Source organism: Meles meles, chromosome 8 (genome assembly GCF_922984935.1).
Source record: "Meles meles chromosome 8, mMelMel3.1 paternal haplotype, whole genome shotgun sequence".
Taxonomy (NCBI): domain Eukaryota; kingdom Metazoa; phylum Chordata; class Mammalia; order Carnivora; family Mustelidae; genus Meles; species Meles meles.
The window spans coordinates 55868562-55882991 of NC_060073.1; the positions used below are offsets into that span (position 1 = coordinate 55868562).

General features: G+C 39.3%; 1 protein-coding gene across 1 annotated transcript; it reads left to right on the top strand.

Moving 5' to 3' along the window:
• The first annotated feature begins 484 nt into the window (after positions 1-484).
• Positions 485-1453, top strand: LOC123948708 (olfactory receptor 56A1-like). Its single transcript, XM_046015876.1, has one exon. It carries the CDS (start codon positions 485-487, stop codon positions 1451-1453), a length of 969 nt encoding a protein of 322 aa, XP_045871832.1.
• The last annotated feature ends 12977 nt before the right edge of the window (positions 1454-14430 follow it).

The window sequence follows — 14430 nt, forward strand, 5'->3', positions numbered from 1 at the left end:
AGATGCAAAGAGAAGAGCTAGGTAAAGATATTGATGAATCTATGAGTGTATTATAGATATTGAGGAGCTTGCATCTGAAAGCATCTGCTGTCTTTGTGATGCCATTGGGGATGTGATTTCTGACCTATGGAATCTATAATTAGTAATTTGATTTATCATATCACATGTTAGTCTCACTTGAAAAATTTTTTGTAGCTTTAGAGTATGTTTTAATGGGGTAATTCTTCTCATTTTCCTTCTAAACCTTGTGGGTAGTCTGTCTTATTTGTTTCTCTGAATTAACTTTAGAATAACTTGCCGAGTCCCCTCCATATTCATATATGTTTTCACTGAACCTTGCTTTCATTTGAGATTGCTCTTATATACTCAACAGTTTTCTGGATGAATAAATGTTAGCATTTTGACAGTTTTGTTTTCTATTGATGTAATTCCCGTGTCTTACCATACCTAAACCCAGGTGAAATCTCAGTTTAGGATTTATCTCATGACATTGCACAGCAACTACTCCATTTCTCCACTCTCAGAATTCCTCCTCATCTGCTTCCCTAACTACCAGGATTGGCAGCATTGGCTGTCCCTGCCCCTCGGCCTCCTCTTCCTCCTGGCCATGGGGGCCAACACCACCCTGTTGATCACCATCTGGCTGGAGACCTCTCTGCATGAGCCCATGTACTACCTGCTCAGCCTCCTCTCCCTGCTGGACATTGTGCTCTGCCTGACGGTCATCCCCAAGGTCCTGGCCATCCTCTGGTTTGATCTCAGGTCCATCAGCTTCACAGCCTGCTTTCTCCAGATGTTCATTATGAACAGTTTCTTCCCCATGGAGTCCTGCACATTCATGGTCATGGCCTATGACCGCTATGTGGCCATCTGCCACCCACTGCGATATCCAACCATCATCACTGACCAATTTGTGGCCAAAGCTAGTGCTTTCATTGTGGCTCGGAATGTTTTGCTGCTTTCACCTGTCCCCATTCTCTCTGCCCGGCTCCATTACTGTGGGAAAAATGTCATTGAGAACTGCATCTGTGCCAACTTGTCTGTGTCCAGGCTCTCCTGTGACAATTTCACCCTTAACAGAATCTATCAGTTTGTGGCTGGTTGGACTTTACTGGGCTCAGATTTCATCCTCATCTTCCTCTCCTACACCTTCATCCTAAGAGCTGTGCTTAGGTTCAAGGCGGAAGGGGCTGCTGTCAAAGCCCTGAGCACATGTGGCTCTCACTTCATCCTCATCCTGTTCTTCAGCACCATCCTGCTGGTTGTTGTACTGACAAATGTGGCCAGAAAGAGGGTCCCCATGGACATCCTCATCTTGCTCAATGTCCTTCATCACCTCATACCTCCTGCCTTGAACCCTATTGTATACGGATTTAGAACCAAAGAGTTAAAACAGGGGTGTCAGAAGTTATTGTGGAGAGGGCTTCAAATACATAGAAGGGCACCGTTATAGAAATATCTCTTACTATTTCCTTTGTTTCTATTCTGGGATTTGTAACTCCAGACAGTAAAATAATGCTTGGATAGCGAATATTTCCTACCCACTTTCTGTCCCTCTAGTATCAGGAATTACTGTGGATCTCTTAGTACCTGACCAAACTTCATTTGCCTATTAGGTATCTAATGTTAGGTACCTAAGTTTGTATGTAGACATTTAAATTTTTAAATCATCTCATCTTCATAACAGTTCTAGAGGACAGGGATTACTATCTCAGGTTATACATTAGAAAATAAAAATTTGGGGCGCCTGGGTGGCTCAGTGGTTTAAGCTGCTGCCTTCGGCTCAGGTCATGATCTCGGGATCCTGGGATCGAGTCCCGCATCGGGCTCTCTGCTTGGCAGGGAGCCTGCTTCCTTCTCACTCTCTCTGCCTACCTCTCTGCCTACTTGTGATTTCTCTCTGTCAAATAAATAAATAAAATCTTTTAAAAAAAAAAAGAAAAGAAAATAAAAATTTGGGGTACCTGGGTGGCTCAGTGGGTTAAATCCTCTGCCTTCAGCTCAGGTCATGATCTCAGGGTCCTGGTTTGGAGCCCCATGTTGGGCTCTCAGCTCAGTGGGGAGCCTGCTTCCTCCTCTCTCTCTGCCTGCCTCTCTGCCTACTTGTGATCTCTGTCTGTCAAAGAAATAAATAAAATCTTTAAAAAAAAGAAAATAAAAATTTATGGAGAAATATTGACAAAGGTCACACTGGTGAATGATAGGGCATCAATTGTTAACATTCTGGAAGTCACAATCTAGTGAAAATGGGTGAGGAAACATATTATTGTAGTTGGTAGGGAGTGATATCATTATTTACATGGGTATAGGGAATTTAGGGTTTAGGCTAATCAAATAACATTACTCAGTGATCAGACATAATTTTTATTTGCAAAATTCCATAGGGTGAAAGCAAGAGCCACTTTTAAAAGATCCTTAAACACTGATTCTTGTGAGTAGATTCCAAAATTTTTAAAGGCATCTGAAATGTAGAGAGTACTATTTTCTTATTTTCAACAAATATGATCTTTGTTTTTCCAACATCCCTTGGCTGGTAAATTGCAAATATTGGATATAAAGGTCTATACTATATGGTGTTAGAGTATTTAAAAAAAAAAAAACGACTTGATGCAAGGTGGAGAGTTGGATAGCTGCTTGATTCCTTTAAGTACATAGGGTATGAAAAAGTGGTTAAAAGGATTTTAGAGGAATTTCTTTAAATAATGAGGAGAACTTCATTAACAGTTTGATGTGGTTTTGGAATATAGGTGAAGTTTGGTGGGGTGAGGTCTGGAGCCCGAAGAATTCTTGAGATGTCTTTGGTGCAAAATGGTGGTTTTATTAACGGGGATAGAAAAAACTGTGGGCAGAAAAAACTGTAGCACTGAAGTCTCAAGGAGTGGCTGATTGTATACTCTGGAGTTGGGGGAAGTAAGAAAAGGGAGGTTTCAGAAAAACTTTCATATGCTAAAGAGGATCTACAAGATAATGCTAAAGAGGACACCCTAAGATATCAGAGGCCTTGTCATTATCAAGTTAAGGTTGTTTTCCCTTCTAGCAAGGTGTTAACATTAAGATAGTTGGGAGATTCCTGGAAGAATGTCTCACTTCCCACCCAGCAGTAGGCTAGAGAACCAGGAGGTTGCAGGGTGTCAGCTTATGCTTTGTCTTCAGGCAAACCAGCTCCCTCATCAAGCTGGTTGTGTGAGAGGGAGAGAAAGATTACTTTATTTTCATGCTGATACTGTGTGGATTTTGTTTTTGGTGATTCAAGGAATATTGGCATAAGGTTCTCTTCTTAATAGTAAAGACAGAAACTGGGTTCCCTAGAGCCAAACATAATTAACTCGGTGGTCTGGTGATGCAGCTGTCCTTGCTTAACCCTGTGAGAAAAGATTCCTAGTTACATGGTCTTTCCTGAGATGCTCATATTAATTCTGAGTACACATCCTATTGTCTCCACATGCAAGAAAAAACATTTTGATAGTCTCTTCCCTTAAAAATAAATCTAAGTGCCATGCTTAATCTTTAAGGTACTGAAGTAGTCACATCTCATGTGATTTTTCCATTTCTGTACACCACTGTCCTTCTTACAGTCCTAAAATCCATTTTCTCCAAATTCCTTATGCAAATTTTGAAGTCCCCAAATCACTCTGACCTCAGGTTCCCCCAGAGGTGCGTTACCTTTTAATTCACCCAAGATACTAAGGTTTCAGGTATAAAACAGATCTCTCTTGACTTTTGGGAAGGATAGGGAGCTTATGTGGTCACATATCCTACCCCGAGCCCAGGGAAGATTCAGAAGTTGGATGGTGCTTTCCTCTGCTTTTCCAGCATTTTACCTACTGGAGAGGAACTTTAGTTTGTCAAGATGAGCAACAAGGACTTTGATTTATCCTCTCAACAAAACAACAACAAAACATTGTACAAAATATACAAAATAATTGTTCTGAGGACACTGGACTTGAGATAATGGAGGTCAAGGATTCCAAAGAGATGGGAAACAAAAGAGTTGAGTCCTGTTTATTGGAGAAAGATTATTACAACTTATTGGAGAGAGATTCCAAGCCATCTTGAAGGGAGGGTGAACATAGGTGTAGCCTGGCAGTCTTCCTATGGTGAGAAGGACATGGGAATCAGGGAAGGCCAAGGTAGCCAGAGCTCACAGGGTAGAGTACTAGAGGAGAGAGAACTGTATAGAAAGAGAATTCCAAAAATCTACAGAGGGTCCCCTAAAGTGTTCAGCGGATGGATGCATGCATGGGTGGAAACCAACTAAAAATATTTGAGGAAACAAAAAACAAAAATAAGACTTACATAATTACATAGCAATCTCTGGCTGGCTTTTCAGAGTCATGTAAGTTGAGACCTGTGTGCCAGACAGACCCTTTTTCTCTCTTATCAACTAGTCTTTGGGTAGGACTGTCCCAGGGAGAGAGCAAAACCGTGGAGGAGGTAGCTCCCTTTTGCCAAAAGTAATGCCCCTTAAAAGAACACAGCTGAATGTCCTGTGGTCATCATTGGTACACTTTAGGGTGAAAGAGGAAGTCCTGGCCAACACAGTAAGTAAAGGAAGAAAGAAGAATTCTAAGGATCATAGTAGAAATGGTTAAACTATGAGATACCACCTTACACCAATTAGAATGGCCAAAATTAACAAGACAGTAAACAACATGTGTTGGAGAGGATGTGGAGAAAGGAGACCCTCTTACACTGTTGGTAGGAATGCAAGTTGGTGTAGCCACTTTGGAAAACAGTGTGGAGATTCCTCAAGAAAGTAAAAATAGAGCTTCCCTATGACCCTGCAATTGCACTACTGGGTATTTACCCCAAAGATACAGATGTAGTGAAAAGAAGGGCCATGTACCCTAATGTTCATAGCAGCAATGGCCACAGTCACCAAACTGTGGAAAGAACCAAGATGCCCTTCAATGGATGAATGGATAAGGAAGATATGGCCCATATACACTTTGGAGTATTATTCCTCCATCAGAAAGGATGAATACCCAACTTTTGTATCAACATGGACGGGACTGGAAGAGGTTATGTTGAGTGAAATACATCAAGCAGAGAGAGTCAATTATATGGTTTCACAATATTTGTGGAACATAAGAAACAACACAGAGGACATGGGGAAATGGAGAGGAGAAAGGAATTGGGGGAAATTGGAAGGGAAGATGAACCATGAGAGACTGTGCACTCTGAAAAACAATCTGAGGGTTTTGGAAGAGCAGGGGGTCGAGGTTGGGTGAGCCTGGTGGTGGGTATTATGGAGGGCATGTATGGCATGGAGCACTGGGTGTGGTGCATAAACAATGAATTCTGGAACACTGAAAAGAAATTAAAAAATAAAAATTTTTAGAAAAGTATTTAAGTGAAAACCTGATTAAATGTAGAGATAAACCATGTACATGGAAAGGACACATGAGCATTTTAAAGATGTCTTCTCCTCAAATGAATTCATAAAATCAATGCAATTTCAAGAAACAGTCCAGCAGAGATTTTCAGAAGACATTTGGTGCAGTTATTCTAAACTAGAAAGTGTATATGTATGGTAAAAGTTTCACCAAGTGGAAGAGAGTTTTAAAAACGATTTGTCACATCTTACCAGATAATAAAGCATACTACAAACTCATTGCATATCTAATAGTTGCCCCTAGTGCAACGGCATGGGATATAATAAAGAGTTTATAACAGGTTCATGTATTTAAATTAAATTGTATGGGATAATATCATTTATATGTATATAACTTTAATATAAACATAGAAAAACACAGATGAAAAATATGCAACATATTGCTTATATAGTTATTTCTGGTGAGTGACATTTTGCTGGACTTTAAATGATATACAATATTATATAATTTGAATGTTAGAATTTCAGTGTATTATCAGAGGGAAGATTAAGAACTGCCATTGGTGTGCTGTATTGTTTAGAGTGAGAATTCAAAGGATGAGTATCAGGTTGGGGAGAAAAACTATCAGTTTACATAAGTTGAAAACAAATGTAAGAAGTCAGTGAACTGAGGGACTCATTTAAAGGTCACTAGTTGGAGAAGTGTCTGTTCATATCTTCTGCCCATTTTTTGATATGATTATCTGTTTTGTGTGTGTTGAGTTTGAGAAGCTCTTTATAGATTCTGGATATCAACCTTTTGTCTGTACTGTCATTTGCAAATATCTTCTCCCATTCCATGGGTTGCCTTTTTGTTTTGTTGACTGTTTCCTTTGCTGTGCAGAAGGTTTTGATCTTGATGAAGTCCCAAAAGTTCATTTTCGCTTTTGTTTCCTTTGCCTTTGGAGACATATCTTGAAAGAAGTTGCTGTGGCTGATATCGAAGAGGTTACTGTCTATGTTCTCCTCTAGGATTGTGATAGATTCCTGTCTCACGTTGAGGTATTTTATCCATTTCGAGTTTATCTTTGTGTATGGTGTAAGAGAATGGTCGAGTTTCATTCTTCTAAAAAAAATGGGCAGAAGATATGAACAGACACTTCTCCAACGAAGACATACAAATGGCTATCAGACACATGAAAAAATGTTCATCATCACTAGTCATCAGGGAGATTCAAATTAAAACAACATTGAGATACCACCTGACATCAGTTAGAATAGCCAAAATTAGCAAGACAGGAAACAACATTTGTTCGAGAGGATGTGGAGAAAGGGGAACCCTCTTACACTGTTGGTGGGAATGCAAGTTAGTGCAGCCACTTTGGAGAACAGTGTGGAGATTCCTGAAGAAATTAAAAATAGAGCTTCCCTATGACCCTGCAATTGCACTGCTGGGTATCTACCCCAAAGGTACAGATGTAGTGAAAAGAAGGGCCATCTGTACCCCAATGTTTATTGCAGCAATGGCTATGGTCGCCAAATTGTGGAAAGAACCAAGATGCCCTTCAACGGATGAATGGATAAGGAAGATGTGGTCCATATACACAATGGAGTATTATGCCTCCATCAGAAAGGACGAATACCCAACTTTTGTAGCAACATGGACAGGACTGGAAGAAATTATGCTGAGCGAAATAAGTCAAGCAGAGAGAGTCAAGTATCATATGGTCTCACTTATTTGTGGAGCATAACAAATAACATGGAGGACATGGGGAGATGGAGAGGAGAGGGAGTGGGAAACTGGAAGGGGAGATGAACCATGAGAGACTATGGACTCTGAAAAACAACCAGAGGGTTTTGAAGGGGCGGGGGTGGGGTGGGAGGTTGAGGAACCAGGTGGTGGGTAATAGGGAGGGCACGTACTGCATGGAGCACTGGGTGTGATGCCAAAACAATGAACACTGTTATGCTGTAAATAAACAAATAAAAAAAATAAAAAAAAATTTTTTTTGAGTGCAAAAAAAAAAATGTCATTAGTTAGGAACTTGTGGAGAAAGTGTAAAAAATAAGTGTGGGAGAAGAGGGAACTGCAAACAGCTCTTTCACTTTCTATCATCTTGATTGTAGCATCCCTTTTGAATTTCAGTTTTGGCCATCAGTCTATTTTGGTGCTATCTTTGCACAGCCCTGTTGTGTTCCAGGTGTGTACTTCCCAGCACAAGTGAATAGAGCTGTGTTATTGTATTCCCAGCAGAAACAGCTCATGCTCTGCTTGCCAGCTGAGTGGTTATCTCTTTGTTCTCTTTTTTTTTAATTAATTTATTTATTTTTATTTGCTTATTTACAGCATAACAGTGTTCATTGTTTTGGCATCACACCCAGTGCTCCATGCAGTACGTGCCCTCCCTATTACCCACCACCTGGTTCCTCAACCTCCCACCCCACCCCACCCCCTCCCGCCGCCCCTTCATAACCCTCTGGTTGTTTTTCAGAGTCCATAGTCTCTCATGGTTCATCTCCCCTTCCAGTTTCCCTCAACTCCCTCTCCTCTCCATCTCCCCATGTCCTCCATGTTCTTTGTTATGCTCCACAAATAAGTGAGACCATATGATACTTGACTCTCTCTGCTTGACTTATTTCGCTCAGCATAATTTCTTCCAGTCCTGTCCATGTTGCTACAAAAGTTGGGTATTCGTCCTTTCTGATGGAGGCATAATACTCCATTGTGTATATGGACCACATCTTCCTTATCCATTCATCCGTTGAAGGGCATCTTGGTTCTTTCCACAGTTTGGCGACCGTAGCCATTGCTGCAATAAACATTGGGGTACAGATGGCCCTTCTTTTCACTACATCTGTATCTTTGGGGTAAATACCCAGCAGTGCAATTGCAGGGTCATAGGGAAGCTCTATTTTTAATTTCTTCAGGAATCTCCACACTGTTCTCCAAAGTGGCTGCACTAACTTGCATTCCCACCAACAGTGTAAGAGGGTTCCCCTTTCTCCACATCCTCTCCAGCACACGTTGTTTCCTGTCTTGCTAATTTTGGCCATTCTAACTGGTGTTAGGTGGTATCTCAATGTTGTTTTAATTTGAATCTCCCTGATGGCTAGTGATGATGAACATTTTTTCATGTGTCTGATAGCCATTTGTATGTCTTCGTTGGAGAAGTGTCTGTTCATATCTTCTGACCATTTTTTGATATGATTATCTGTTTTGTGTGTGCCAAGACAGCGTGGTACTGGCATAAAAACAGACACATAGACCAGTGGAACAGAGTGGAGAGCCCAGATATGGACCCTCAACTCTATGGTCAAATAATCTTCGACAAAACAGGAAAAAATATTCAATGGAAAAAAGACAGTCTCTTCAATAAATGGTGCTGGGAAAACTGGACAGCGATATGTAGAAGAATGAAACTCGACCATTCTCTTACACCGTTCACAAAGATAAACTCGAAATGGATAAAAGACCTCAACGTGAGACAGGAATCTATCAGAATCCTAGAGGAGAACATAGGCAGTAACCTCTTCGATATCAGCCACAGCAACTTCTTTCAAGATAAGTCTCCAAAGGCCAAGGAAACAAAAGCAAAAATGAACTTTTGGGACTTCATCAAGATCAAAAGCTTCTGCACAGCAAAGGAAACAGTCAACAAAACAAAAAGGCAACCCACGGAATGGGAGAAGATATTTGTAAATGACAGTACAGACAAAAGGTTGATATCCAGGATCTACAAAGAACTTCTCAAACTCTTTGTTCTCTTCATTGCATCTATTTTGGTTGGGTCAATCCTCCTGTGCAATATAAAGCAACAGGAAGCTCCAGACTGCTAGAGTTACACCGATCCCAAACAAATTTATAAAGGTCACCAGGAGACAAGTTTCTGTCATTTTCTAAAGTAAGGTAGTTGCCAGGTGACTTATGTTTACAGGTGGATCAGATAAGACAACAAGAAAATTAAATAAATTATTTATTACCTAACTAAATTGTCTAAAATCAGTGGGAGATACTACGGGCTAAAAATTGCATCTCAAATTATTTCTCTCTTGAACATATTCTTTGCTTGAAGCCTAAGCCTTTCCTAAACTCCTCTCAGATGCATTCTTAATTTAAGTAACTATACTCTATGTATCTTCTCCTATAATTGTTATTACTTTATGTATATGCATTTATTTTTCAGTGGAGTCTTATTGCTGGGAAAATGAAATATTGGAGTACTTAGATCAGCCTATACTCAAAACTTGAACTTTTTTGCTTAAAATCTCCAATTTTGACTTATTTTATTTTTGTGGTTGATGTATCTCTAATATATAGACTTGAAACATATACTTTTGGCTATCACCTTCTACCTTCAGGTTCAAATTTTCATCTATCCTTAGTACGGTCACAATTGTTGAATATCTAGTGTCGCAAGCCATTGGCGGAATCCTCTTCATACTATCATTCATTCTTTCCTTGTTCTGATTTTATTTTTTGTCTAGCCCTTCTATAGCCCATCATTTAAGTACATTTTTTGAAATAATCTAAACTCCTTTAGTCTCTCCCTCCATTGTAGTTGCTTGAAAAACCCCAAACTGTTTAAATCTAAATATCTGTCTCCTCTGTGAAAGACTGACATTTGCTAGGAAAAAAAAACCTGAATGATTTCATGTTATTAATTATTTAAATATTTTATATATTTATTTGAGAGAGAGAGAGAGAGCGCACACAAGTGGGTGGTGGGGGGGGCAGAAGGGAAAGGAGAAACAGACTCTCCAACTAAGCAGGAAACCCTAAGCAGGGCTCCATCCCGGGAGTCCGGGATCATGCCCTGAGCTGAAGGCAGACTCTAACCGACTGAGCCATCCAGGCACCCACATTACATTTATTATTACAAACTTCAGATGTACACTCAATAATACCCAAAAATCTTAATGTGTGATGTCATTACAGTAAATGAGCCCATATCCACCAAGTTGTCCAAGATAGAATCCTAAGATCCATATTTGACTTCTACATTGAATAACTCATTTCTCATTTGTATTTCATCATTATATTGACTTGACTATTATTCCAAAATTTGTTTATTCAAAGTCATTTCCTCTGCCACCAATCTGTTCCATGCCACCACCATCTCTTGCCTGATCAGATAATAGTCTGTCTGCCTTTTCTGCTTCTACCCTTGCTTTCCTTCCTATTCATACCTCTCTTTGTTAAGACTTTTTTGATCTGCCTTACCTTACCTGATGTTCCCATAGTAATGTTTCATGATGGTACATGAGAGGATTTTGTATATTTTCTTTTGTATAATTACCAAAACTTTTAGCATTTATTTGTCTTATATTTTTGTCTGTATTACCAAAAGAATACCTTTTTAAAAATATTTAATGAAAAAGTACTGGTGAATCACAACATTATATCAAAAACCAACGATTTTGGCTAATTGAATTTATATAAAAAAGGGAACGTATGCACATGATTCAAAATTTTGAAAATTCAAAAAACGGGTTCAGTAAAAGTAATTCATTATCTGTTTCAGTTAGTGTATATCTGATTTCATGTAATAGGAACTCCAAATATGGGGACCAACAAATTAGAAAATTCTTTTCCTTTCATATAGAAGAGTTTCAGAGATGAACATCAAAGACTGAAACCAGAGCGTCACCAATTTCTCTCTACTTTCTTTATCATACTTGAAAACTGACTTTTGTCCTCAAAGTTGCTGATGGTTTAAGCCAGAAATTCAGGTGTCAGTCCCATGCCTGTTCCATGAGAAAAGAGTGAGGGTTAATGACCTTCACTTCTCAACTGATTTAGTTCACCTTAGAGTCTTTTTGGAAACCCCACCAAATGACATCTATTAGTATTCAGAATCTGAGAGGTATAATATTTTGGCAGTATAGATAGGTACCCAAATAAAATTGTGGTTTTTGTTAATAAGGAAGAATGGGGGCATTGGGTACACAACCAGCAATCTCTAAGATACCATTCTATTCTAATCTGCCAGGCACAGAATTTTCTTTCCTGGAAGCAACTTCTCTTATAGGTTTCTATATCCTTCCAGAGGTAATTTGATTTTACATAAGAATATATATAATAACATATATATTTATATATATACTTATTTATGTGTATTCTTTGTATAGCATTAAAATAATGTGTGGCATTCTATGCACTGTTTTTGCCTCTTGCTTCTTTGCTGAACAATATATTTTAGAAATTATTCAAATAAGTACATTTAGAGATGCCTGTTTTCTTTTAACAACCACATAATTAGAATGAGCTCTTGGAGAATAGGAACCATGTTTGCCTTATTTGCCATTGTATACAGTGCCTAATACAGTTTGTGGAGCACAGGTGGTAGTTAATATTTGTTTAATGGATGGGTCACACCAATAGCAAATGCCAGAGCTAGTATTCAGATCTGCTTGTGATTTGAATGGTTATATTCCCATGACCTTATCTACAACCTTGATACGTTAGATGACAGATTTCCTTGTATTGAACTCTCTTTGCATTTTTCAAAAGATAAATATATTTGTCAGTTAAAAAATGTCAACAGCGTCCTAAACTCAACTTGCTAGGATTTTGTTTAGGATATCAATACCTATGGTCACATTTATCAGTAAATAGAGGGTCATTTAGAACACAGACATTGGAATCAGATTGACATGGCTATGAATGTAGGCTAGTTTTAGTGAGTTTGGGACAAGGTTTTATCTTTCTATTTATCCCCTACACAGCGGGATAATAGTTCCTACTTAAAAGAGTTGCATATTCATATCTAAGGGAGATGATTCAATGAGAAAAAATGTAAAAGAACTTAAGTGGTTTAAGTCACTCAGAAGTGTCCCTCAAAACTTTACAATTACTATTATAATAAAAGAGGTCTCTTTTCCTACACATTTGACCATGTTTTGCATGTCAGGTTTGTTGGCTTCTGGCTTCTGGACAAGTTCTTAACTTAGCTTCAAATCACTTTATTCTTTATCTCCCAACTCCCTTCCTTCAGGAGCACCATAAGATAGTTCCCAAAGGACTCAGCTCTTCATCCCCTAAGTCTGCTTTCCCAAGCCACCTTTCCCCATCTGGGTCCAAAAAAGGGAAGATAGAAGAGGAATAGGAGCTCATAAAACTCTTCAGACTTATTCATTAAAGTTCCAGCATGGTTACCAGTACAGCTGATACATCATAAAGGACTCATCCTTTGACATCTTCTGTAAGTTCCAGGGTCAAGGGAGGGTAGGTAGCACAGACTGAATTTAGATGGGAAGAGTGACAAGGCAGGCAGAAATCTTTTCTAACAGGCAACCCCAATTAACAGGGAGAAAGGCAATGAATGAGGAGGTGGCAGATGTGGTGCCTCTGGATGCTTTAACATCCAGAAATCCCCAAGAACCTCTGTAAGGAGCATGCTAGGTTTTCTTTCTTCCCTCCGCCTTTCTAAAAGGGGATCCCATTTCCTTGCTTGGTTAGGAGACCTAGCGCTTGTAGAGAATTAGACTTCATCTTGTCTGACCAGGAAGAAAAAAAGGAGATCGATAAATCCTACAGTGGAATAAGGGGTGTCAGTGTGCTGAGTTTAGATGTCACTAGATACCTGGCACAGAGATTCAGGAAAAAAATGTTGATGAAGAAGCTCCCCCCGCACCCCAACTTTGTTTCAGTAGAGCAATTTAAACTGCAGAGAGATAACTTTCTTTAGACTGATAGAAAGCTGTCTTTCATATTCAACCAGGCTCCATTTCTCTGATTTCTCTCTGATGGTCCTAGTTTTGCCCTTCCCCCCAAGATAGCCATTCCTATATTTTGAAGTTATTACTAATGTTCTTGTTTTTGGCAGTCCACACATCTGTAATTTATAGATTTTTATCATCCTGTAACTTTTATCATCCTGTAACTCATATGACTTAGTACAATGTACTGAATTGGATAGGATACCCCAGGTGAAGTAACCAGAATAGGGTTGAGAAAGATTCTCAGCTACATTGCTCTTGAGATTGTATGTTTATGAAATAAATTTACACACACACACACACACACACACACACACACACACACACACACAACATTTAGGAGAATGCCTGGTACATGCTAGACACTTGGTATATTTCAGCTAATATTGTCAATCTGGTTTTAGAGACCTAAATCAATGTTTACTTTATGTACCACATCACTGACTTATGTTCATATGTGCACTTCTACCTTTCAGGATGTCTAGGAATCTGTTCTTTTATCCTTCTCTCCTATTCCAGATTTCTTACTCCCTCGCCCCTTCCTGTTCTCCCGTGTTAAGCTGTGAAGAAATGGCGTTGAATAGATTCTGAGCTGAACTGGTAACACTGGGTGGCTGGAGGCAAGTGTCCTGGGCTTGATGAATTTCAGGCAATAGAGATTTGACTTTTCCACAAGTTAATGACCAACACGTGAAGAACAGAAGCAGATACATAGGAGAATTGATCAGTGAGTGTCCTTTGAGAAGAAGCATAAACAGTTACGAAGATTATATCAAACAATGCTTGCAGGGGACAAAGTGCTAAAGAAGGTCATTCAACAGGGATGAGAAAATAGGATACACTGAGGATAAGGGTCAAGGAGGAGAGGAAAGACTGGTGCAGGGAGATAGATTTTGTATGGATAAGGTGGTAATGACTAGACTGGAGGAAATTCAAGAAGATTCTAACCAGCATATTAGGAGCAACAGGGTTGTTTTGTGTTTGTATTAATTAGGGCAAGGGCAAAAGTTTTCTTAAGTCAGAGAACTAGCTCAGGGTTTTACCGTTAACCAAGGACCAGGCTCTTGAGGAGGACCTGTAAACAGTGGCATAAAGAAGCCCCCAAGTTCCAACAGGCATTTTGTGCCCTGCCCTGCCCCCTCAGTGGCCACCATTTGTAGTATTGATCAGGACTTCTCTCTCTTCCTCAGTGTCCCCTTCAACACATTGAAACTCTGGCTAACTCACCTCTCTCACTTTCCATTCCTTGGAATTTTCCATCAATGTAGAACACCAAGGCCCCAGTAATTAAAAAATCTTTCTACAGATTTTTTTTATTAAGAACCTGTGGGGTGTTAGAGAACGTTGGTGTGTATAAATGGAAAAGTGTACTTTGTCTTCAGATATTTCACAGGAAG

Excerpts from the sequence above, each read along its gene's own strand:
- LOC123948708 (XM_046015876.1), top strand. The coding sequence starts at position 485 with ATGACATTGCACAGCAACTACTCCATTTCTCCACTCTCAGAATTCCTC.